General features: G+C 45.7%; 1 protein-coding gene across 4 annotated transcripts; it reads left to right on the top strand.

Annotated features, from left to right (window-relative positions):
- The first annotated feature begins 751 nt into the window (after positions 1–751).
- C2H14orf93 (chromosome 2 C14orf93 homolog) lies at positions 752–22336 on the top strand. 4 transcript variants are annotated; one of them, XM_032624596.1, is made up of 7 exons: positions 752–814; positions 11881–12962; positions 15083–15403; positions 19524–19585; positions 20192–20295; positions 21168–21280; positions 21588–22336. In XM_032624596.1, exons 2-7 carry the CDS (start codon positions 12363–12365, stop codon positions 22005–22007), a joined length of 1620 nt encoding a protein of 539 aa, XP_032480487.1. In that variant the 5' UTR covers positions 752–814; positions 11881–12362; the 3' UTR covers positions 22008–22336. The 4 variants fall into 4 exon arrangements, with proteins under 4 accessions (XP_032480487.1, XP_032480488.1, XP_032480486.1 ...); XM_032624597.1 differs by having other exon boundaries at positions 767–814; positions 11944–12962; XM_032624595.1 differs by lacking the exon at positions 752–814 and adding an exon at positions 1068–1109 and having other exon boundaries at positions 11944–12962.
- The last annotated feature ends 635 nt before the right edge of the window (positions 22337–22971 follow it).

Raw genomic sequence — 22971 nt, 5'->3', positions numbered from 1 at the left:
TATACATGATTTTTTTTCAGTGTTTACTAAATGTCTATAATTATGCCAGCTGCTGCAGTAAAAATTTAAAAAATAGTTCCTGAAGGGGAAAAAAAGAAGTTTAAGATATGATCTCTGATCTCAAACAATTTACTAGTGTGAAATTACTAAAATATGGGAAGCAATCAAGGTAGAGTTAAGCACTGCTAACCTGAGTAAACATGAAGTTCATGCTGATAGTTGAGAGAAGGAAGTGGTCTGTGTTGACTGAAATAGCTGAAGAGTGTTTAAAAACTGACTAGTCAGAGAAGAGGAGACAGGCATTATTCCAGGCAGATGAAACCGCTTGAGCAAAGGAATAATACAGGAGTGAGGGCAGTGGGAAATAAGTACAAACAGGGGCCTGGGGCCAGATTATGAGTGGTTTAAAATCCAGGTACAAGCAAGCAGGTCTTCATGTAGGAGGTAAAGGGGGACCATTTTAAGTTCTTGAGAATGTAGTGTTAGCCAAATAGAGAAAAAATTGGGGACGAAGGCTGAGCAAAAATCCTCGCCCAAAGTGTAAAACTACTTTGTCTTTCACCTGAAGGATGTCACGCACTTGCATGAATGTTCATTTAAAGGTGGGAGAGTTAAGCAATAGAAGTGACCCAGAGACATTCCAACTGGAAATCATGAGCTCGGCCCACGCACCGAGTGCTTGATGCTTAATCCCAAACTAGAATTTTACTGACTAGTTAACCAACTTTAGCAAATTGTCAGAAGGTGCTCGCTCACCGGTTTTTTATGCTGGTAACGAAGGCCTGGTTTCACTGAGGAACAAACATGGGAAAAGGTAAGAGGAGGGTGAGAAAGTGAAAGGAAGGGGAGAGAGGTGGGGAAGGGTATAGGTGCCAACCGGGCCGCCAGGGTCCGAGCGGAAGTGGGCCAGGGTCGGGGGTCGGACGGCCCTTGGGGGCCCCCTGGGCCCGCGCCTCGGGCGCTACGCGTGTGCTCGCGGGCGGGGCGCCCAGCGGCCGCCAGTGGCCAATCCGGGCGGGCGTCCGGGGAGGGGCGGGGCTTGCCGGCTCTGGCTCCGCGAGTCCTCCTTTTTGCACACACACGAATACAAAGAGCCATACGACCTTCGGGTATCCTTTTTCCATTTTTTTTCTCCTTAATCTTGTGTGTGTTTTCAAATTTTTTTAAACAATAGAGATCTGTGGCAATGCTGGGGTGAGGAAACTGTTGCTAAGGGGAATGTGCGCTTTTCCCCATTTCTTTTTCTGTCTCTCTTCCTCTTTCTTTTTCCTGGTCAAGGTTTTAAATATACCAAGAAGTTGAGAAGCAGGATGGCCGTGTACAACTGTTTCCAGCCAAATTTATAGAGATTTTTTTCTTTTTGCTATCACATTTTAAGAACTGGTAAATTTTTATGGTCAGGGGAATTTAAAAAATTTATCCTCTTGGGAAGTGTAGGTTTCTTTTTTTAAGCAGGATGAAGGGATAATGTAAATTTCTGCCACAGGCAACGTGGAAGGAAGCGGAGATTTGAGACTCCCTCACAAAGCTGTTTGCGTGCGTTTTACACACCCTCCCCCAGAACCAAAACCAAGTGGCTTGAATGTGGCAATTGTCCAAGGCCAATAGGTTAAAAATGTTTGGATTTTATAATTGTGACACTCATTTCCCGGCGGGGGGGGGGTGGGTCAAAGCCCTTTTTACAGTGTGTCTTACACACATTTTTCATGAGAACATTGTGTGTGTGTGTTTCTTTAAGCAAGTAATTTCGTAAAGATTTATCTTGGGGTTTTGTGCTTTGTGTATATGTACAGTATGTGTATACGTGCCGTATCAGATTTTGTTTTCAAAAGCGATTGCCTTTGGTTTTTTGTGTGCAAAGTAGCCCCTAGGATGTGGATTTTTTTGTTGTGTTCCCAAATGTGATGCAGACAGGATTTCATGTGCAAATTAAAGCGTAGAAGAAATCCTATGCATAGAATTACTTAGGCATTTTCATTCCATGTGCATTTACTGTATTTTTTGCTCTTCTTCTAAAGTATCAGATTAGTGAATAATTAAATAATTGCCAAGGAATATGCAGTCCATGTGGCAAATGAGGGTAGGCAATGTATTGAGTCTGTGGTTTAAAGCCGCCTTTAGTGACTGTTTTGCTTAAGTGGTTTTGCTTTTTATTGTCTCACGTTCTTAAATGTACAGCTGTGTATATTTTGGCCTTTATGTGTGGTTTGGTTGGTGTGTTCAGAAGGGAAGTTCTCTCTTGGCTTTTTGACAAAATGGTCGTTGATAGGTTGGGATTTGTTTGAAAAGCTTCACAGCTGGCAAAATATCAGGAAAATAATCCAGTCAAGTCCAATTCTCAAAAACTGTTCATGGTGGTGGTGATGGGGGAGGTGCCAAGAGGAGGCAAAGGCAAATAATATATGGGAGGGATAAGAAATGCATTTTGGTTATCATGTTGCATTTTTAAAATGAAAAGCTTTCTCCCCATGCCAAGAGCCACGGAGAGAAGTGTATGAATTAGAGAACAATAGGCTCAGAACAGCACCTCCGGTTACAGGAGACGTATTCTCACTTTTTTCTGTTACAGAACCATCGTCTCCTATTAGGAGTCATACGGAAAATATTTATATTCAAATCTCTATTGGCAGATTGGAGTGAAAGCATACGAGGTATATGGGGTGATGAGGGAGAAACTGGAATGTCACAAGTGAAGTAGCGACCAGGAGATAAAAAAAGATCTACTGTAGAGTTCAAATTTCAGGACAACAAAACCTCTGTGTTATAACACATTTCCATTCCCCACCTCGCGTCCCACTCAGTTTCAAGCAGTATTTAAGACACCTAACAACGGCGATTAAACTGTTTGTACAGGTCTTGACATTCACTATAATGAAAGTAGCCCGTGTGGGCTCTGGGTTTATCTGTATTGAGTGCATTTTTATTCCCTAACAATACAAGTCAGATCAGTCTCAAATGTGGATCATTCCACAAGTTTAGGCCTGCGTATCTTTGAAATCTAGTCAGTCTAGTGACCTTTGTGATGGCAGCAGTGTTAGGAATTTTTAATGGTGTTTTGCTCTTAATCTTTTTCGCCTTACTGCAGGTCTTTCACGTATACTTCCTACCTTCTCGGAAAAGAGAGTTCTTCTAGAGCAGTATACACAGCCCAAGCCCCTGTCCTCCTAGACTGTTTAATTTTTAGTAGGATTTTAGGCTCAGAGGCAATGCCCTTGCTTTGAATTTCTTTGTAAGAAACAAAATTCCTCCCACGAATATATCGTTGTCTTGGCCCTGCTACCAAAGCAAAGCTAAACTCGGTTGGTTTTGCTTGGGAATCCGCGGGGCCCCTCGAGATGAAAACTTCTTTGACGTAAGGGCAGCTGCCACCTTGCTGAAAGATCTGCAGCTGAGGCCGGCAGGAACAAAAAGCCTTCCGCCACCAAATGTATGAGGCCGACTTGTAGCCACTGTACCTATAATCGTGTACACGCAGCTTTGTGAGCAGCAGAGAACAAAAGAGAGTAAACAAAAAAAAAAAAGGAAGCTAAAGATGGCGTCTGACGGCTTTGAAAAAGCCTCGCAGTCGTGTCCCTCCCTGAAGAGGCCCCTCCCCTCCCTGGCTTGTTGAGTGATTGTGGATTGCGGCCAATAACGTCCCCAGCCCTGCTCCGCCTCATCGTCCAACCGCCAATCACCGGGGGCCCGGAGACTGGCAGGGCGGGGCCTTCCCGCGTGCGAGCGCTGGCCGGGTACACGAGCCGCGCCTCGGTCGTCCGCGGTCGTCCGCGGTCGTCCGCGGTCGTCCGCGGCCGCCCGCGCGCCTTTCTTGGCGCCGCTCGGTCAGCTGGCGCGGCGCGCGGGGCACACGCGGTGGGACACCCTTAGGGCCGCCAAGGCGGGATCGCCGCGGTAACTCTCCCGCCATACTCCCTCCAAGCCCTCCGAGCTTTTTTGGCCACGTAGTCTACCCACGGTGACCCAGCGAGATCCCCGGCCGCGCCTCGGCCTATCTGCTGTCTGCGGGCCTTCTGAGGAACACCCCTTTCCCAGGACACCTAGGGCAGTCTAGCGGGGGCCTCACTGGCGGGTCGCCCTGTTCCCCGCGGCCTCGAGGGCGGAGCTCAGCTCTATTCTCCCTTGCGCCGCTGTGTCCTCCCTGCCTGTGGCTGAAACGTTCTCTTCGGAAATTGTTCTGCTGTCCCTCGTGCCCACTTTGTCATCTTTGACTAATATTTAATCAGCTAACGTTTACCGAGGGCTCGCTGGGCACACGATACAGCTTTAGGAGCTAGTTTTTCATTTTTCAGTTTCTCCAGAAATGCAGGAAGAGTCATTTACGTCAGGCACATGGATATGGAAACCTTAAACCGGTAATTTTAATCTCACCAAGTTGCATTTTAGCACATGTAAAGAAAAAAGACAGTGCTATATCGGGTTAAAAACCCTCGTACTACTATACAAACATACTTGGAATTTTCGGATTACGTGGGATCCTTTTCTTAGGAACTCATTCTGCCCTCTGGGTCTACATCTTTTTTACCCCTAGAAATGAAGTCTTAGATTTTTTTTTTTTTTTTGCGGTACACGGGCCTCTCACTGTTGTGGCCTCTCCCGTTGCGGAGCACAGGCTCCGGACGCGCCGGCTCAGCGGCCGTGGCTCACGGGCCCAGCTGCTCCACAGCATGTAGGATCTTCCCGGACCGGGGCACGAACCCGTGTCCCCTGCATCGGCAGGCGGACTCTCAACCACTGCGCCACCAGGGAAGCCCTAGATTTTGTTTTTTTTGTAGATCCTTAGATGGGTCAGTCTTTAAAAATGTAGAAAAATACTGTTTTATGGTATTTACTTACCTGCTCTTGTGTGATAAGGAGCTCATGTCTGATAGAAACAGGTTTTGAGAGGACCTTCTATCCGGTGAGCCATTTTGCACCTTCAAGTGGGGGAGAAGGGCTGACCGGCACAGCAGGAACTTTAAGTGGCCATTTTCCTTTTTTATTTCTTAAAATGAAGATTATGGTATCAATTGCTATGCTTTCAGTAATCACATTTAAGGAAGTCCATTGCTAGCATGACCCTGAATGAGTCAAGGGCCCATTATAAAAACATATATCATCTGAGTGATACCATACCCTACACACCTATTAAACAGTGGGAAAACTTTAGTTTGGAGGTGAACTCAGTCATGCAGAAAATTCAAACTCAGAATGGGTTGAAGCAAGCAAGGGAGCTGCCAAGGGTATGATATATTTAGTTCTAACAAAAATACATGTCTGGGCTTCCCTGGTGGCGCAGTGGTTGAGAGTCCGCCTGCCGATGCAGGGGACACGGGTTCGTGCCCCGGTCCGGGAGGATCCCACGTGCCGCGGAGCGGCTAGACCTGTGAGCCATGGCCGCTGAGCCTGCGCGTCCGGAGCCTGTGCTCCGCAACGGGAGAGGCCACAACAGTGAGAGGCCCGGGTACCGTAAAAAAAAAAAAAAAAAAAAAAAAAAAATACATGTCTTGGGAGGAAAGGGATAGTTAAGATTACGGACAGTCTCACCCTGAGCTGTCTGTCTAAAGAAGATGAGTTTTCTTTCTTCTTTATCTAAATACTTATTTTAAAAAAACCAAAATTTTTGAAAAGTACATTTTCTAGGCTCCTTTCACATGTATTAAAATTAGACCAATATAGAATGAACCCCAAACACACAGATTTTATGTAAACTTAAGTTTGACAGCTGCTGCCATTTTGTGTTGGCAGCTCATCATAGGATTGAAGATCTTTTTCTTAACATTCAATTCTAAAAGTTGATAGCATTTTGCAAAAGGCATGTATGTTATTCAGTGGTGGTCAATCTTAGTTTATTCCTGTTTTTTCTTTCTTGAACAAGAATGCAAACTCGTGGTTTTAGAATAAATCAGCAATCTGAAGTTGCAAAAGTTGACAGTATTAACGTTTAATAATAATGGTATAGACACTGCCTGGATAATTTACTCCAGTTAACTGTTGCTTTGCCAGACATTCCATGGATTGCTTCATGGGCTATTAAACAGTTATACATTTTGAGAGGTAAAATAAAGATACCATAATAAAGTTTAGCTATGTTAATAATGTTGGCAGGGTTAAATGGGCTTTAGAACCTTAAACTAGTGATGGAAAAAAGCAAGAATGAAGCACTATCTATAATAAAGTTCTTTTATCAGTTTGAATTATTCAAACTGAGAAATGTCTGTAAAGTAAAAAGAGTGTCTCAATAGCATACATCTTTGTCTTCCTCTCTCCATGTCAATGAATCTTGGCCACTGAGTTCATCTTTTTCTTCTCTGCAGTCTCAGGGAAGAGCTTGCCTTCCTTCCTTCTCATGGACGAATCCTTGCTAGAAGAAAACTTAAATCCTTTCCTAATATGTTTATCCTTTCCTTTTTCACTGGCCTTTTTCTTTCTGCTTTTTAAACATACTGAGGCTCTAGTGCCCTCTCTGACTTCCTATTTCCTTCCTTTCATAACTAAACTCTAGAAAACTTGACTTCATGTCTTGCTTCCATTTTCTCCATCACGTTCTCTTTCGTCTACTACATAGTATTACTTTCACTACAAAAAGTACCTCTCTGGTCATTGCCAGTGACCATCACAGACAAATAAAATGTATTTCCTTAATTTGCATCTTTTTTAACCTTTCTGCTGCACTTGTCACAGTTGATTGAATCCACTTTCTTGATATTATTCTTCTTTTTAATAAATTTACTTATTTATTTTTGGCTGCGTTGGGTCTTCGTTGCCATGAGTGGGCTTTCTCTAGCTGCAGCAAGCGGGGGCTACTCTTTGTTGTGGTGTGCAGGCTTCTCATTTCTCATTGCAGTGGCTTCTCTTGTTGAGCACAGGCTCCAGGTGCGCGGGCTTCAGTAGTTGCTGCACGTGGGCTCAGTAGTTGTGGCTCACGGGCTCTAGAGTGCAGCCTCAGTAGTTGTGGTACACAGGCTTAATTGCTCTGTGGCAATGTGGGATCTTCCCAGACCAGGGCTCGATCCCATGTTCCCTACATTAGCAGGCGAATTTCTTTTTTTTTTTTCTGTACGCGGGCCTCTCACTGTCGTGGCCTCTCCCGTTGCGGAGCACAGGCTCCGGACGCGCAGGCTCAGTGGCCATGGCTCACGGGCCCAGCCGCTCTGCGGCATGTGGGATCTTCCTGGACCGGGGCACGAACCCGTGTCCCCTGCATCGGCAGGCGGACTCTCAACCACTACGCCACCAGGGAAGCCCTGGCAGGCGGATTCTTAACCACTGCACCACCAGGGAAGTCCCTTGATATTCTTTCTACTTTGGCTTTCATAACACTCTTTTCCTCCCACCTTACTGACCATTCTTCTCTTTCAATGAAGCCTCTTGCAAGTATTGGCTCGAAGTGCTGTCCTTGGCCTTTGCCAAGGACTTTGTATTTACTCCTTGGAGAGCTCATTCACTCTCTGAAGTTCAAATATAACCTCCTACTAAAGTTTCCAAATCTGCATTCCAGCTCTGACCTTCCTCCTGTTTTTGTTTTTCAGTCCTAGCCAGTTGCTTTCAGAACATTCCATTTAAAGATGCTGCCATCAGTTTGAAATTTAACATGTTGTATAAATACACATCTTCTCAAACATGCTGGTGCCTCCTCTCAGCTTCCTCATTTCTATCATTCTGTCAGTGGTACCATCTTCTGACCCTCAGGTTTATAATCTTGAAGCTGTCTTTAACCAATCTCTATCCCCCACATTTATTAAGTTAAGAAATATGATCAGTCCTTCCTCCAGGATATTGAACCTTCATATCCACAATGCTGATTCTCATCACTTCTCTCCAGGATTAAACAATCTCCTAACCTCTAACTGTTCCACTTTAGGTATCTAAGACAGGGGTCAGCAAACTATAGCCCCTAGTCTTAGGTCTGGCCTGCCACCTGTTTTTGTATGGCCCATGAGATAAGAATGGCTTTTATATTTTTTAATGTAAATATTAAATGTAATTTGTGACATTTCTGTGTCCATAAATAAAGTTTTATTGTAACACAGCCATGCTCGTGTTTATGTATTGTCCATGGCTGCTTTGTGCTACAGTGGCAGAGTTGAATACTTGCGACAGAAACCACATGGCCTGCAAAGCCTAAGTTATTTACTATCTAGTCCTTTACAGAGAAAGGTTTGCGGACCCCTGCTCTAAGAGTTTCCTTAACTCGATTTTCAAAGTCCTCTGTCAGCTTTCTGTACCTTTTATATAAGCCATTTTGCTCTGATCTCTCACATGTACCCTTTTAATTCTGTTATGTTTTTTTTTCCTCTCACTTATCACGTCTTCTTATGACCCTCCCAGTTCATCCTATATCTTGCTCAAGGCTCAATTGTAGGTTTTTCTTCGATAAGCCCCCTTCCACATGATTTCATTCTGTTGATCTTTCTATTATTTTGAACTAACTCCTCAAGGTTTTTTTAGTCTGTACCATATTTTTAGGCACATGTGTATATTTTGACTTGTTCTTTAGACATTCTATTCTCACATGCACCGTAAGCTCCTTGTGTGTAGGGACTTTTGTCTTCCCTTCACTTGAGTACTTGGAGGTGGCAATCCATTTTGGTGACTCATCCTTTAGCATGGCCTTGCATATAGATAATTTTTAGAAACACATTTTTGTTGTTGTTTTTAACTTGCTTATCTTCTCTAATGGGGATATATGTAACTAATGATATTAGTGTTTTGTTTTTAATAATTTATCCAGCATTTGAATTGGTGTCTGGTTAGTAAATATCATAATGTGAAATGTTCCTTTAACACCTGCCAACTCCAGTTTCCTCATGCTTTTATTTCAGTGTCTTAGAGCTTATGTGGGAGACTCTAGCAGGAACCTGGGAAACTAAGTCAGCAGTGATATCCATAGGAAGCCCAAAAGAGTTATTTGAACGCCCATTATGCTACACAGCACTGTACCAGGTTTTTATAGACATATTAGTTCAAGAAAACACCTATTTGTTGCCCTGAACGTGACATTCTAAAATGGACATAATTAGGTAATACACAAAATCGAAAAGCAGAAAGAAATTGAGGGACAAAATTATAGAGCAGATAGTATCATGATATTTTATGTCAACACAAATATGAAAATATATTTAGCATTAAAAACTAGCAGAGTTGAAATTATCCTTAGTCTAAACCAGGTCGTGCTAGTAAGTAAATTACAAATACTCTGTTTTCTCAATACCTTTCTAATTTGCGTCACAGGAGGTTTTGTACTGATAAATGCGTCTTTGTATACTTGAATTCATTTTTTCTTAGAAATGTGATATTAAATTTAGAGGGGAAGCTCCCCAAATTCTATTTCAAGCCATTGTATTTTTTTTTTTTTTTCAAGGTTAGGACATCAGGATGGATGTCCAGGATGGGAAGACAAAAGGTTTCAGGAATCTAACTGTTACGTGTGGAGCACTGACTGTGTGCCAGTATTCTGTAGATGCCTTATATATATTATATACAGTCTTCACAAAAACACTCACGGTAGGCAGAGATGAGAACACTGGGGCTCAGAAAAGGGAATTATATGCCCAAGTTCACACAGCCCATTTTAGTGCTGTTTTGGGAAGATTACCTAAGAAAGACCATTTAAGGGGAGGGAGGGGCTCAAGGTAGGCACAACGCTGGCAGGGGTAAAGGCCTCCTGCAAGAAAGAGTGAGTTTTTTGGGCAAGAGTATTGCAGTTGTCAACTTGATCCCAGGAAGTGTACCCACCTGGAGTCCCTGTTAACATGATGCATCTTCATTTCTATTTCTTTTTAATTTTTAAAAATTGAAGTATAGTTCATGTAAATTATATGTTACAAATGTACAATATAGTGATAAACAATTTTTAGAGGTTGTACTCCATTTATAGTTATTACAAAATATTGGCTACATTCCCTGTGTTGTACAGTATATCCTTGTAGTTTATTTTATACATTATTTATTTATTTATTAAAAACAGTTTTTTTTAACTGAAGTATAGTTGATGTACAGTATTATATAAGTGACAGGTCTTAATTTCTTGTTGTACAAATCCTGAACCCAAGTGGTATATTACTGTTTACATAATTTTCTTTTTCTCACAACATCCATGTTTCAGATTAAACTCTGCATGATGTTGGTTTTAAAAAAGTTAAAAACCCTGCTGGAGCATGTAGGACCTTATTTAGGAAAGAAAAGGATATATTAATGATTCATCCACAAATTGACCTGGGAATCACTTAGTGCTTTCCTTTAACCTTTCGTTTTAATTTGACTTTAACCTTTATTTGTTGTTGTTGTTGTTTTTGTTTGTTTGTTTGTTTTATTTTTGGTGGCATTGGGTCTTCATTGCTACGAGTAGGCTTTTCTATAGTTGTGGAGAGCGGGGGCTACTCTTTGTTGCAGTGCATGAGCTTCTCACTGTGATAGCTTCTCTTGTTGCAGAGCACGGGCTCTAGGCACGCAGGCTTCAGTAGTTGTGGCACGCAGGCTCAGTAGTTGTGGCACACAGGCTTAGTTGCTCCACGCCATGTGGAATCTTCCTGGACCAGGGCTCGAATCTTCCTGGACCATGTCCCCTGCATCGGCAGGCAGATTCTTAATGACTGCGCCACCAGGGAAGTCCTAACCTTTAGTTTTTTAGGTTTAACTATGCTTTCCAGTGACTCTAATGATAGAGAAGCAGTAAATGGATTTAAGTTCTTACAAGATGTGAATATCTAGCACAGAAAAGCATTTCTTCGATATAAAGGGTAGAAAAAGCAAATTAAAGACTATTCTTTAAAAACCAAATGTAATTAAAATGCATTGTCAGATTTACATTTTAGTACCTCAGCGGCATTGATATTGCCTGTTTCCGAAATGAGATTGCTGACTCAAAACAAACAAACAAACCAAAGAATGTGGAAAATTCTCCTAACCTTCTCCTCTCCATTTTTTTTTTTTCCTCTCTCTCCTCTCCTTTTAATTGTGATGTTATGATATAATTTGCAGGGTAAGATAGAAATGTATCTCTTGAGGAAATTGTAAACATACTTAAGATTTTGTCACTTAGGGAGCTTCAGGCAGAAAGATTCTTTTTTCTGTAATCAAGTGTCATTTAGAAAATGACAATATGAAGTTCCTTGGAGTGTTCTCAGTGGTACAAACCAACCCTCCCACACTTTTTTTTTCCTCCTGAAGTAGTTTAGTTGCTTAACTACAGTGATTCAAAAGAGAGGCAGTTTGGCTTATCATTGATATTCTGGTCTCTCCTTTTGGGAGCTGGTTGTGTGGGTAGAGTGGCAGCATGTAGCTACTTAGACAATCCCATTCAGCTCTGCCTCTCCCTTACGCAGCATGAGAAGTGGAGTTGAGGGTCCCCAGTTGGTTTCTCTGGGCTTCCAGCTGGAGGATTCAGAACAGCTAGTTTCTATTGCAGAGGCTGTAGGCCCAGGTGTACAAAGTGTGAGAGTAGGGGGCTGTGCACAGCCCTGGTTACTGCAGCTCAACTCTCTTACCCAGCTTTTCCTTTCATTTCCCTGCCCACCCCCAAAACATTAATGATATAATAGTGTGAAGTTGGCAACATGTTGGGGGCTGCATTGATTGGCCTTTTCCTTGTTTAGGAGTCTTACTCTGAATGCACCGGTATGCAAATTATAGAGATGGTAGAATCATGATTTTTTATGTCAACAAAAAGTGGTATCAGTTTAAACACACACACACACTAAACTGAAAGTAGCCATAACTGGATTCTGCTGTCTTCCCCTGACCTTGAAAAAGATATATAAGTTCTCTGCATGTCTCTTCTCTGGCCCTGGGTTAACATGTGTTTCCTAGAGCTGTTGTGTGGATGAGATTAACCTACATGAAGTGTTCTGAACTCCTTAAGGAATGATGTCAAAGCAATAAAATGCAATACTGTTTTTACAGCCAAGATAGAGAGACGGAGAAGACAGATCTACATTTTCTTCCTTAATTTTCTGATCTTTCCAGATGCCGGTGGGTCCTTTTGAGTCCCATCTCTGTTCCTTAGCTTGGAGTGGTGGGGAATTCCATGCCTTCCACCCTCAGAAACTGTGTTCCTCCCGAAGGCCTTTGTAGGCCCACCCTTTTGGGAAGGGGTGAGTGTGACCCCCAGTGTGTTGAGCTAGGGCAGCACGGGATCTGCACAGAGAAGAAGACCCTCTGCTCCACAGCCCAAGGAGAGGCAGCCATGGACGGTGTGTGCCTTCAGGGCTAGCCCACTCCTCCTTCACAGAACCCAGCCCCCGGGGGCCCAGGCTGCTCCGACCAACCTCCATGAAAAAGGAGAGTGAATCCAAAGAGGCCAGAGCTTCGTGCGGTCCGGTCGACTGGGGACACTTTTGCAGCAGTCCAGCAGCGTGAGCACGGGCCTTCCTGCCTCTGCCATCATGTCCTTCAGCGCCACCATTCTCTTCTCCCCTCCCGGCGGCGGCGAGGCCAGATGCTGCTGCTGTGCCTGTAAGAGCGAGACTAGCGGGGGCAGCACAAGCTGTCAGGGCGGGAACCCTCCTCCCAGCACCCCGATCACGGTCACCGGACACGGCCTGGCCGTCCAGAGTTCGGAGCAGCTCCTGCATATTATCTACCAGCGGGTGGATAAGGCCGTGGGTCTGGCTGAGGCTGCGCTGGGTCTCGCCAGGGCCAACAACGAATTGTTAAAACGTCTCCAGGAGGAAGTGGGTGAGCTGAGGCAAGGGAAGGTGCCCGTCCCCGATGAAGACGGCGAGAGCCGGGCGCACGGCTCCCCGCCCGAGGAGCCCGGGCCCCTCAAGGAGAGCCCAGGAGAGGCAGACAGGGCCTTGCCGGCCGTGGAAGAGGAGTGTGACAGTGTGGGCAGCGGCGTGCAGGTGGTGATCGAGGAGCTGCGGCAGCTGGGAGCGGCCTCAGCTGGGGGGCCTGGGCCCTTGGGCTTCCCGGCCGCTCAGAGAGACGTACGGCTCCCGGTATGCGCCCTGGCTGCAGGCGAGGGGCCTCCGATGCTCAACCCCGTGAGTACGCAGCGCAGGACACTAGCGGGGCTGTGCTTCTGTGCTCTTCCCGGCCTCTTTCTCTTCTCTTCTCTCCATCCTTCAGCCTTTCTTTCGGTTGTATCTGTGACAGAACAGCACGGTACCCAGTTTCCTTTGCCGGCAGGGAGAGTCAGCCCTCCTGGGTTTTTTGTTTTCTGTTTTTTTGGGTTTTTTTTTTTTTTTTGGTACCGTGGCCTCTCTGGCAGAAGGTCATTTTCTGGCGTGAGTGGTGTCGGGGCAGTGGTACTGCGCTCCCTCTCTGTTGCTCTGCATGGCACCTTCTCCACAGCTGCCTTGGCTGCTCCGTGGGTTCTGCCTCTCCTGGCAAGGATGCCTGCCGAGCACAGACGGCTCATTCATATTTGATCACGGGCCCTCTGCTTGCCAAGAGGAATTCAGGACTATGAGGGAGATGGGGATGTGAGGAGAGAGAGGCAGAGGCGGGGAGAGAGAGAAGGGAAAGTGGGAGGGAGAGGACGAAGATAATAGCCGACAGGTGTAGGGAGGGAAAGAGGCAGGCGGAAATGAAGGGAAGGAGAAAAAGTGGAAAACAAGAGCAGAGGAGAAAGGTGAACCTAAATGGAAGGAGAATTGATGCAAGAGAGAGAAAATGAGGTAAGGTGGGAGGGAGGTAGAGGACAGGAAATAAAAATAAGGAACAGAAATGAGAGTTGAGAGTTCACAGTAAGAGGATGATAACATGTAGGGAGAAAGAGGGAAGCGAGCAGGCCTATTTTGTGAGCAGGAAAAGACAAAGAAGTACATGTGCTATTTCAGCTTCTTTACTGCTCAGGGCCATATGAGCAGGAAATCCTGGCTGAGGAGAGTAAAAACTGCAGAAGTAGTTTCACACATGGAAGTATGGAAAGGAGATGGAGCAACTGTAGAGATCTCAGAGATGGGAAACTAACAGATGTGTTGCCACTTGAGAGACAGTGGGAGGTCTGTCAGCTCTCCTCCACCCTCTCCTCCAGAGCGTCCTCCCTCTGCCCCGTCTCTTTTCCTCCTCCCCGCCATGACGAGGCCCAGACACCCAGGAAAGTGTAGAGCAGCAGAACACACAGGGTTGATGAGAGGGATGAGACTCCCAGCCCATCTGCTGGATCTGAGGAATGTGACCAGTTGTGTCACACTGCAACTGGTCACTGCTCCCCCGAGGCCTAGCCACGTGCGGGTGATGGCCCCGCGGCTCGCCCCAGTCTGTGCCCCGCCAGGGACTATCCTTGGTTTGGGACTGTTGGAGGAGGAGCTGGGAAGGTGGGAGGAGGCTAGGAGGTACCTGGCCAGGCAGAGCCCTGAGCTGTGGTTCTTTCTGGCAGGGAAGGCTTCCAAGCCAACAGGATGGAATTAGATTTCACAGCACAGAAAGCAGCTCACAGGTCTATAAATCTCAGCCTCCTCCCCCACTTCTTTCTGTGTTTTTTTCCCCCCACTTTCACTGTTTTGTTTTCTGGGCTGCAAAAATCCTCCTCCTTTCTTCTTTCCTCTCTCTCTCTCTCTCTCCCTCTCCCTCTCCCTCTCCCTCTCCCTCTCCCTCTCCCTCTCCCCCTTCCTCCCTCCTTCCTTCCCCTACCCTCTATGTCCTTGAGTGAGGGCACAGGCAGGCAAGCAGGTGTCAGGGCAGTGACAGTCGGATGTGGCCAGAGCAGGATCAAGGTGAGGGCACACACTGGCCCCGCAAAGGGAAAAGGGCGGGGTCGGGGAGGCAGTGCTAGCCTCTCTAGAGATTTCCGACTTTATATCTCCGTCCTTTGCTCCCATATCTCTCCTTTTTATTGTTATTTTATTCTCTTGCTCCTTCTCTTGCTTTGTTTTCCTTTCTTGTCATCACTTCCTCCCTCAACTCCTTTCAGGCAAAACACTTACCTAGCTACATTTCCTATACTCAAGCACAAAGCATAAATGACTACTCACAAAGCGTCAGAAACATGCCTTCTCTGTATAATCAGTCCTGTGGTAATGACCCAACATGAGAGGCCCTGTACCCACAGAAATATTTGCCCACACTCCTTGTTCATTATACTTGGCCAATGAATGATGGTTGATCAGGTTCCCGTAAGCCTGGCTGGCTAATAGGCTATTCTTTTTTATGTTCTTAGCTGGTGGATGATTATGTGGCCTCTGAGGGTGCAGTGCAGCGGGTGCTGGCCCCTGCTTATGCCAAGCAGCTTTCACCAGCCACACAACCCGGGATCCAGCGGACAACCTCAGAGACAGGGCCGGAAAACGGAACCAAGCTGCCCCCGCCCCACCCCGAGGACATGCTCAGTGCTGCTGCTGCCCTGGAAGGTGCCTTGGAAGAATCAGGCCCTGGGGGAACTGGGGAGCTGAGACACTCTCTAGGATTTACTGCTTCCCCATGCAGGACCAGAGGGAGTGGGCAGAAGAACTCCAGGCGCAAGCGGGATCTGGTCCTCTCTGTAAGTGAGCTCGTTTTCTCCACGTTTTTCTTCAGTCTGGAGAAATAAGTGAAGAGGGAAATGTGGGTTGATTTTAAACGTCCCATATCGAATGAATGGTATCCTGAAGCCTGCTGGAGTGGGAGGGGCAAGAAGGAGACAGCCTCTTCCCTAGCCCAGGGACAGGCAGCCCCGCTGCTATCAGTGGAACTTCTTTAGGTTTTCCCAGATAGATTGATATCTTCCATTTAAAGATAAGGGAATTATATCATATATATAATTATATAATTACATCGTATCTCCTGGTGATCTCATAATCCTGATGGGAAGATCCTTAAGGGGTTAAGCAGATTGATGGCAGCAGAGCAGCACTGGAAGCTGCCTGCAAATTACCAGTGTTCAGGGTAAGTAGCAAGGGTCCCCATGGGCAGAAAGGCCAAGGTGTCCTGAGGTGGTCCCATACCCCAAAGATGCAGAGGGCCACTCAGCTCAGGTATAAAAAGTTTGGAGATTCTACTGATTCTCAGAGCACTTGGCAGGGAAGGTACTGATATGATCCAGTTCTGCCTGAAACCTTGCAGTGGCTCGGAGCCCTAGGAGCGCCACTAAACATCCTACAGTGTACAGGATGTCTCCCCCAACACCCCCATTATCCAGCCTAAAATGTCAATAGTGCCGAGGTTGAGAAACCCTGTTTTAGGGTGACCGCAGACTTTTGGATCCGCTCTGTTGCCCAGAACATCTTTCTGATAACTGTGGGGATGTTCTTTAGCCGTATCGTGTTCCCATTGACGGTAATGGGTCTCCACTCTCTGGATAATGGCTGATGAGGTAACTTGAGGGCTCTGGTTAGGAGTGGAGGTCACCACTGACATCCAGCAAAATCTCATCTTAGTATAGAACTCATTTCCCCTTGTTACAGTCTTAGTAAAGGTTGAAAACAGCTGACTACCATTTATACCTCCTTTATTCATATTACTTCTTTCTTTTTCTAAGAGATCCTACTTTACTCTGCCTTTTCATTTGATGTTTTTACATTGACAGATTCTTTTTTTTTTTTTTTTTCTTCTCTCTCTTCCAGAAGACACCATTCATAATCAGTATCAACTGGTTTCTAACCTTCATTTCAAATTTTGGTTATGTTCAGTGACATGTCACTTATCAAGAACAGGGAATAGAGCGACTTCCCTGGTGGTCCAGTGGCTAAGACTTCATGCTCCCAAAGCAAGGGGCCTGGGTTCGATCCCTGGTCAGGGAACTAGATCCCACATGCTGCAACTAAGTGTTTGCGTGCCACAACTAAAAAAAAAAAAAAGATCCTACATGCCATAACTAAAGATCCCGCATGCCACATGAAGATCCCATGTGCTGCAGCTAAGACCAGGTACAGCCAAATAAATAATATTAAAAGAAAAAAAAAAAAGAACAGGGACTAGGTTTAGTTTCTCTGTCACGGATTTCTGGCCCAAGAGGACACTGTTGTTGCCAGTGATAGAAATGGAGGCTTATACCTAAAAGTACATTTCGAGGGATTTCCCGAAAATTCATAGTGCTTAAATTGTGAATAAATGTGTGATAATTAAAATTTGCATAAAATCAGGACTTTTGATCAGTTCCATTCCTCTAGTGCCTACTAAATCCAGCGAGAGGTCTAGTGATGAGGCCTGGCTTCTTCCTGCCCTTTGGAGAGCTCAGCATGGGACCTTCTGGGAGGACAGCATTCTCAGTCATCCCGCTCTGTGTTATAGTGCTTGAAGAGGCGCGAGAGGACCAGTCAGGGAGTCTTGCTGCCTGTCACAGAGAAAGATATAAAATGTTCTTGTATTAGTCTGTGGGTTTAGAGGGAGAGGGATAGTTGCAGATCTTCACTGTTCCAACCTTTAGCTCTGGGAAGGAATGAGAGAGGCATCTCTCCAATCTGATGAAGCTGCTGTGGGTTGCTGCTAGAGATCCAAAAGGACCAAATCGGAATCTTAATTCCTTGGACTACTGCAGATCCCAGCCACCCATTGGGGAAATTATTCATTTTTAGCTCACTCAGGAGGTAGGTGAGCCAGCAACCTTTACAGTCTTAATGCTTATTATTGTCTAGAGTATTTTCCCTTTCCACTTGAAGCTTGGTTGGATGTTTATCAGCTGATCTCTTCCAAGCCACTTGAATTGGAAGCTATGCAACTCCCCCACCCTACTTTTTTTTCTTTTCTTTTTTCTGCAACTCTTTCAAATTCTTTCTGAAGCATTTACCCATCTTTTGTGATTTTTCAAGTTTGGACTTCTAAGAGGTAAAATAGCTATATCAAATATGAAGCTAGTACAACAATCTTTTTTATAGAGTGGAGACCCTAACCATAAAGAGTTAACAGTAATTTCCTAAGTTGATATGGTCCGTCAGCCATAGGGCTAGGAGCGTAAATTGGGCATTTTTTAATATGAAGCTGAAATCCTGAGATCAGCATCCCATCAGTTTGGGACTGGGTAATTTCCATTGACTGAAGGACCTTGGAATGAAAATATAATCAGAAACAACAAAACTAAATTTAATAGGAAGAAATGTAAAATCCTACATTAAAGTTAAAAAAAAAAACAGTTGCAGAATAGTGGAGATAGTAATCCATGTGGAAAATGGACTACAAACTCACTATGAATGAACCCTGTGACACTGAGAGTAGGGATGGGCTTGCTAAGAGAGGTACAGCATCTTGGGTTTCATTCCTAGAAGTATAGAGTTCTAGTCGGGGAAGTAATGCTTCCTTTGGCCAGACCTCAACAGATGAGTTAGATTCAGTTCCAGGCGCCATGTTGTAAGAGGGACACTGGCAAACCAGAGAGGCTCATAGTTTCATGAGGAGTCTCTCTGGCAACTATGTCATGAGGAATGGTTGAAGGACTTGGTGTTTAGATGGGATAAGAAAAGACTTGGTGAGTACATGGAAGCTGTCTTCAAATACTTCAGGTGCCGTTAGGGCAAAACTGGGGTCAGATTTTGGAGCATCTAAGGCAAATTTTTTTAAATTAATTAATTTATTTTTGGCTGCACTGGGTCTTTGTTGCTGCGCGCAGGCTTTCTCTAGTTGAGACGAGCTTGGGCTACTCCTCATTGCGGTGCATGGTCTTCTCATTGCGGTGGCTTCTCTTGTTGCGGAGCACGGGCTCTAGGCACGCGGGCTTCAGTAGTTGTGGCACGTGGGCTCAGTAGTTGTGGCTCGCAGGCTCTAGACCACAGGCTCAGTAGTTGTGGCGCTTGGGCTTAGTTGCTCCGCGGTATGTGGGATCTTCTTGGACCAGAGCTCCAACCTGTGTCCCCTGCATTGGCAGGCGGATTCTTAACCACTGTGCCACCAGGGAAGCCCCTGAGGCAAAATTTTTTAACAATTAGAGATGTTCAATAGTAGCTGAGTCAAAAACTAGTGAGAACCCATCATTAAAGGTGTATAAACAAAGGTAGTGACTTCCCTGGTGGCGCAGTGGTTAAGAATCCGCCTGCCAATGCAGGGGACATGGGTTCGATCCCTGGTCCGGGAAGATCCCACATGCTGCAGAGCACCTAAGCCTGTGCGCCACAACTGCTGAGCCTGTGCTCTGCAGCCCGCGTGCCACAACTACTGAAGCCCGCACGCCTAGAGCCCGTGTTCCTCAACAAGAGAAACCACCGCAATGAGAAGCCCGCGCACCACAACAAAGAGTAGCCCCCGCTCACTGCAACTAGAGAAAGCTCACATGCAGCAATGGAGACCCAACACAGCCAAAAATAAATAAATAACATTAAAATTTAAAAAAAAAGAAATGTCCACTTGCAGTAGCCCTGGTGTATATTTGCTCTCTCCTTGCTGTTAGGAGTGTGTTTGTGGAAGTGTTTGAAACCCTCTACTGTAGTGATCATATTCCCTGGGAGCAGAAGGAAGACCAGGGGGTAATCCTGGAGACTCCACACAAATTAAATGAAAAGGAAAGAAAGGGAAGGTTCATTAGAAATACTAACTTGGATCGGCTCTCTGTCTAAGAAAGGGCATCAACAGAAATGGTACCTAGACTATGGGCAGGATTCAGGCAGAGAACCCCATAGGGACAGTGCCTAGGGACCAGAGGAGGGTTTCATCATATTTGCTCCTGGCTTGATTCTGTGTTTGTTTGTTTCCCCTAGAAATTGGTCCACAATGTGCATAACCACATCACCAATGACAAGAGATTCAATGGGTCTGAAAGGTACGATCCTCTTGAGGGAAAAGATCATCAGGAACTTTGCCAAGGAGAGGGAAATAGAGGGGGCTGCTTCAGTATAACAGTGAGGCTAAGGCTTCCATCTCACCATTGCCCCTTGTATACTGTCTTAGGCCATGGAGGACTTTACCACAAAGTTGATTAGTGCTGGGAATCTCTGTCTAGCTTTTAAAATGCTGACGAGGGACTTCCCTGGCGATCCAGTGATTAAAACTCCACTCTCCCTGGGCTTCCCTGGTGGCGCAGTGGTTGAGAGTCCGCCTGCCAATGCGGGGGACAAGGGTTCGTGCCCTGGTCCGGGAGGATTCCATGTGCCGTGGAGCGGCTGGGCCCATGAGCCATGGCCGCTGAGCCTGCGCGTCCGGACCCTGTGCTCCGCAACAGGAGAGGCCACAACAGTGAGATACCCGTGTACCGCAAAAAAAAAACAAAAACAAAAACAAAAAACTCCACCCTCCCACTACGGGGGCGGGGCACGGGTTCCATCCCTGGTCAAGGAACTGAGATCCCACAAGCCACGTGGTGCAGCCAAAAAATAAATAAATAAAATAAAATACTGACTGCCTTATTCACTCTCTTCTCTTGTGGCAGCATCAAGTCCTCTTGGAATATTTCAGTAGTGAAGTTCCTTCTGGAAAAGCTCAAGCAGGAGCTGGTAACCAGTCCCCACAATTACACTGACAAGGAGCTGAAAGGTGAGAAAAACTAAGTTAACTCCCATCCCATCCTTTCTTCATCCCCTGTTCCTGGCCAGAGGAGAAGAGGCATATGGAGATGATTTAGGTGGTTTTGAAAATAGAGGACTTTAAAAAATTGGTTTTGGTTATTCTTTTCACCTGCAATACACACAGGATTGTCTCTAATTGCCTTTTCATTCCCCTACTCAGTCTGAAATGAAAATGGGAGAAGGAAAGGGCCAGAACACCATCATGCATGACATTTACACACAGAGCCTGAATCTAGGGTGTTATAAAAAGGAGGTCAGAATCCAGCCCTGCTCTTTTGTCCCTAAATATTATGTTCTGGGTTTTCTACTTTCCTTGCTCTTCTGTTATTTGTCTGTAGCACTAAGAAAACTTCTGCTAAAAAAAAAAAAAAAAAAAAAAGAAAGCTTCTGCTGAAAAAGTACTTGTAATCTGCTGTCAGCTGAGTAGAATGGCGGTAGGTTTAACTGGGAGTGGGGGAAGGGAGTTACAGAAGCATTGGAGTTGTCTTTTTTTTTTTAACGTCTTTATTGGAGTATAATTGCTTTACAATGGTGTGTTAGTTTCTGCTGTATAACAAAGTGAATCAGTTATACATATACATATGTGCCCACATCTCTTCCCTCTTGTGTATCCCTCCCTCCCTCCCTGGAGTTGTCTTTTTATAGTGGGAGGAGTTCCTGTTGGAGACGGAGGGAGGCAGAGGGAGCTAAACCAGAGAGGAATGAATAGATGCTGATGGGTATACCCAGAAAGCCCATTGTCCAAACAGTGGTTCACCCTTCTCCCATCCAGTAGTATTAGGGCAAAAAAAAGGGCTGAGGACCCTGCTTTTTGCTGCCTGCCTTCTCCCTCCCCACCAGGAGCCTGTGTAGCCTACTTCCTTACTAAGAGGCGTGAGTACCGCAACTCCCTGAACCCCTTTAAAGGCCTAAAAGAAAAAGAGGAGAAGAAACTTCGAAGTCGCAGATATCGGGTAGGTTTCTAGTCTTTCCTTTCAAGATGCTAAACTCTAAACCCTAATAAATAAGTCACAGTGGGAAGGGCCAGGGGACGTGGCATCTGAGAAAAGAGTTGAGATCCAGGAACGGAGCAGAGGAGGAGGAGGAAGGGAGCCAGTTCTAAGATCTGACTTGGGTTCTCTTGAGGACTTGGGTTCTCTTGAGAACTTGGTTCTCTCGGACACAGATTTTACACAGCCTCCCTTCCACCCAAAGCCTTTCCCCAAACCTAATGCATGGTTTGCTGCTTTTCCTAATCTCTGTCCTGGGCTCCTCCCGTAGCTTTTTGCCAACCGATCCAGCATCATGAGGCATTTTGGCCCTGAGGACCAACGCCTGTGGAAGGATGTGACGGAGGAGCTGATGTCAGATGAAGAGGACAGCCTTAACGAGCCAGGTGTCTGGGTAGCCCGGCCTCCCCGTTTCCGGGCCCAGCGCCTCACGCAGCTCTGCTACCACCTGGATGCCAACTCTAAGCATGGCACCAAAGCCAACCGTGTGTATGGACCTCCCTCAGACCGCTTACCTTCTGCTGAGGCCCAGCTCCTTCCACCAGAACTTTACAATCCTAATTTCCAAGAGGAGGAGGAGGAGGGAGGTGATGAGAATGGACCTGTCTCCCCATCTTTTGACCAACCCCACAAAACCTGCTGTCCTGACTTGAACTCGTTCATTGAAATCAAGGTGGAAAAGGATGAGTGAAATCTATAACCAAGAATAACTCTGGCATCCGCCTCTTCCCATGTCCTCAAAATGGGTGGCCACAGGGCTTCCCAGAATAACGAAATGTCTTCTGCAGTCTGAGAAAGCAAATCTGCCTCTCTTCTCAACACAGTCTCCACTAGAAGTGGAAGCTGGCAGCTCTGGTGGGATAAAAGGACTCATCTCCAAGGGGGAACTACTCCCCCCCTCCCCCTGCTGTGAACGACAAGCCAGAAAATGCTTATTCCTAAGCATAACAGTGCCTCGGAGGAGCCTGGGCTGAGAAAAGGAGGATGGGTCCAAGAAACAGGAGGCCTTCTTGACGTATGCCCTGGTCTCTGAGTTGTTTTTTCTTCTGGTTTCACTCAAAGCTCTAGGGAAGCGGCCCTTGGTTGTACCTTCTACTTCTTCCCCTGACTGCTGGTCTTGCTCTGTAGTGGAAGCAGCACAGGACCAGGCCAGGGTAATACTGCCACCTGGTGGACAGTTTCAGTCATGGGCTTCATTCTTCTGAGCAGAACACAGGCTCTATCCGTATTTGGGAATTGGGATCTAGATGTAATAGCTATTGTTTATTGAATTATATAAGGAAGATTTTATTATTCCCATTGTACACATGAGGAAATTCAGGCTTAAAGAGTTCCCCTGTCTCACCAGCAGCTGCTTTCCCACCGTGTGACCAAGCAGTATACGTGGCTTGGTAGGTATTTCTTAGTCCTGTCAGCCAAGCTGTATTTTGAGGAAGGTGAGTGTGTGTGTGTACGTGTGTGTGTGCACACAAGCACACATGCAGAATATATATACACACACAAAATTTGTGCCTTTTTGGATGGATTGAGAAGTAAATATGGCTTTCTCTTCACTCTGTCAATCATACAACAAATATTGATTGCTTACTAGGTGTCAGGTGCTGTGCTAGGTGCTATGGATAAACTGTTGAACAGGTTAGATACTGATCAGAAGT

The sequence above is a fragment of the Phocoena sinus genome, chromosome 2 (genome assembly GCF_008692025.1).
Source record: "Phocoena sinus isolate mPhoSin1 chromosome 2, mPhoSin1.pri, whole genome shotgun sequence".
In the NCBI taxonomy this organism is placed as follows: Eukaryota; Metazoa; Chordata; class Mammalia; order Artiodactyla; family Phocoenidae; genus Phocoena; species Phocoena sinus.
This window is presented reverse-complemented; position numbering and strand designations above follow the sequence as displayed.

What these genes read in the sequence shown, in the direction of transcription:
- C2H14orf93 (XM_032624596.1), top strand. Translation starts at nt 12,363, where the DNA reads ATGTCCTTCAGCGCCACCATTCTCTTCTCCCCTCCCGGCGGCGGCGAG. An exon ending in CACTGACAAGGAGCTGAAAG is followed by an intron (nt 20,296 to 21,167) that starts GTGAGAAAAACT and finishes CCTCCCCACCAG; the next exon opens with GAGCCTGTGTAGCCTACTTC. An exon ending in TTCGAAGTCGCAGATATCGG is followed by an intron (nt 21,281 to 21,587) that starts GTAGGTTTCTAG and finishes CTCCTCCCGTAG; the next exon opens with CTTTTTGCCAACCGATCCAG.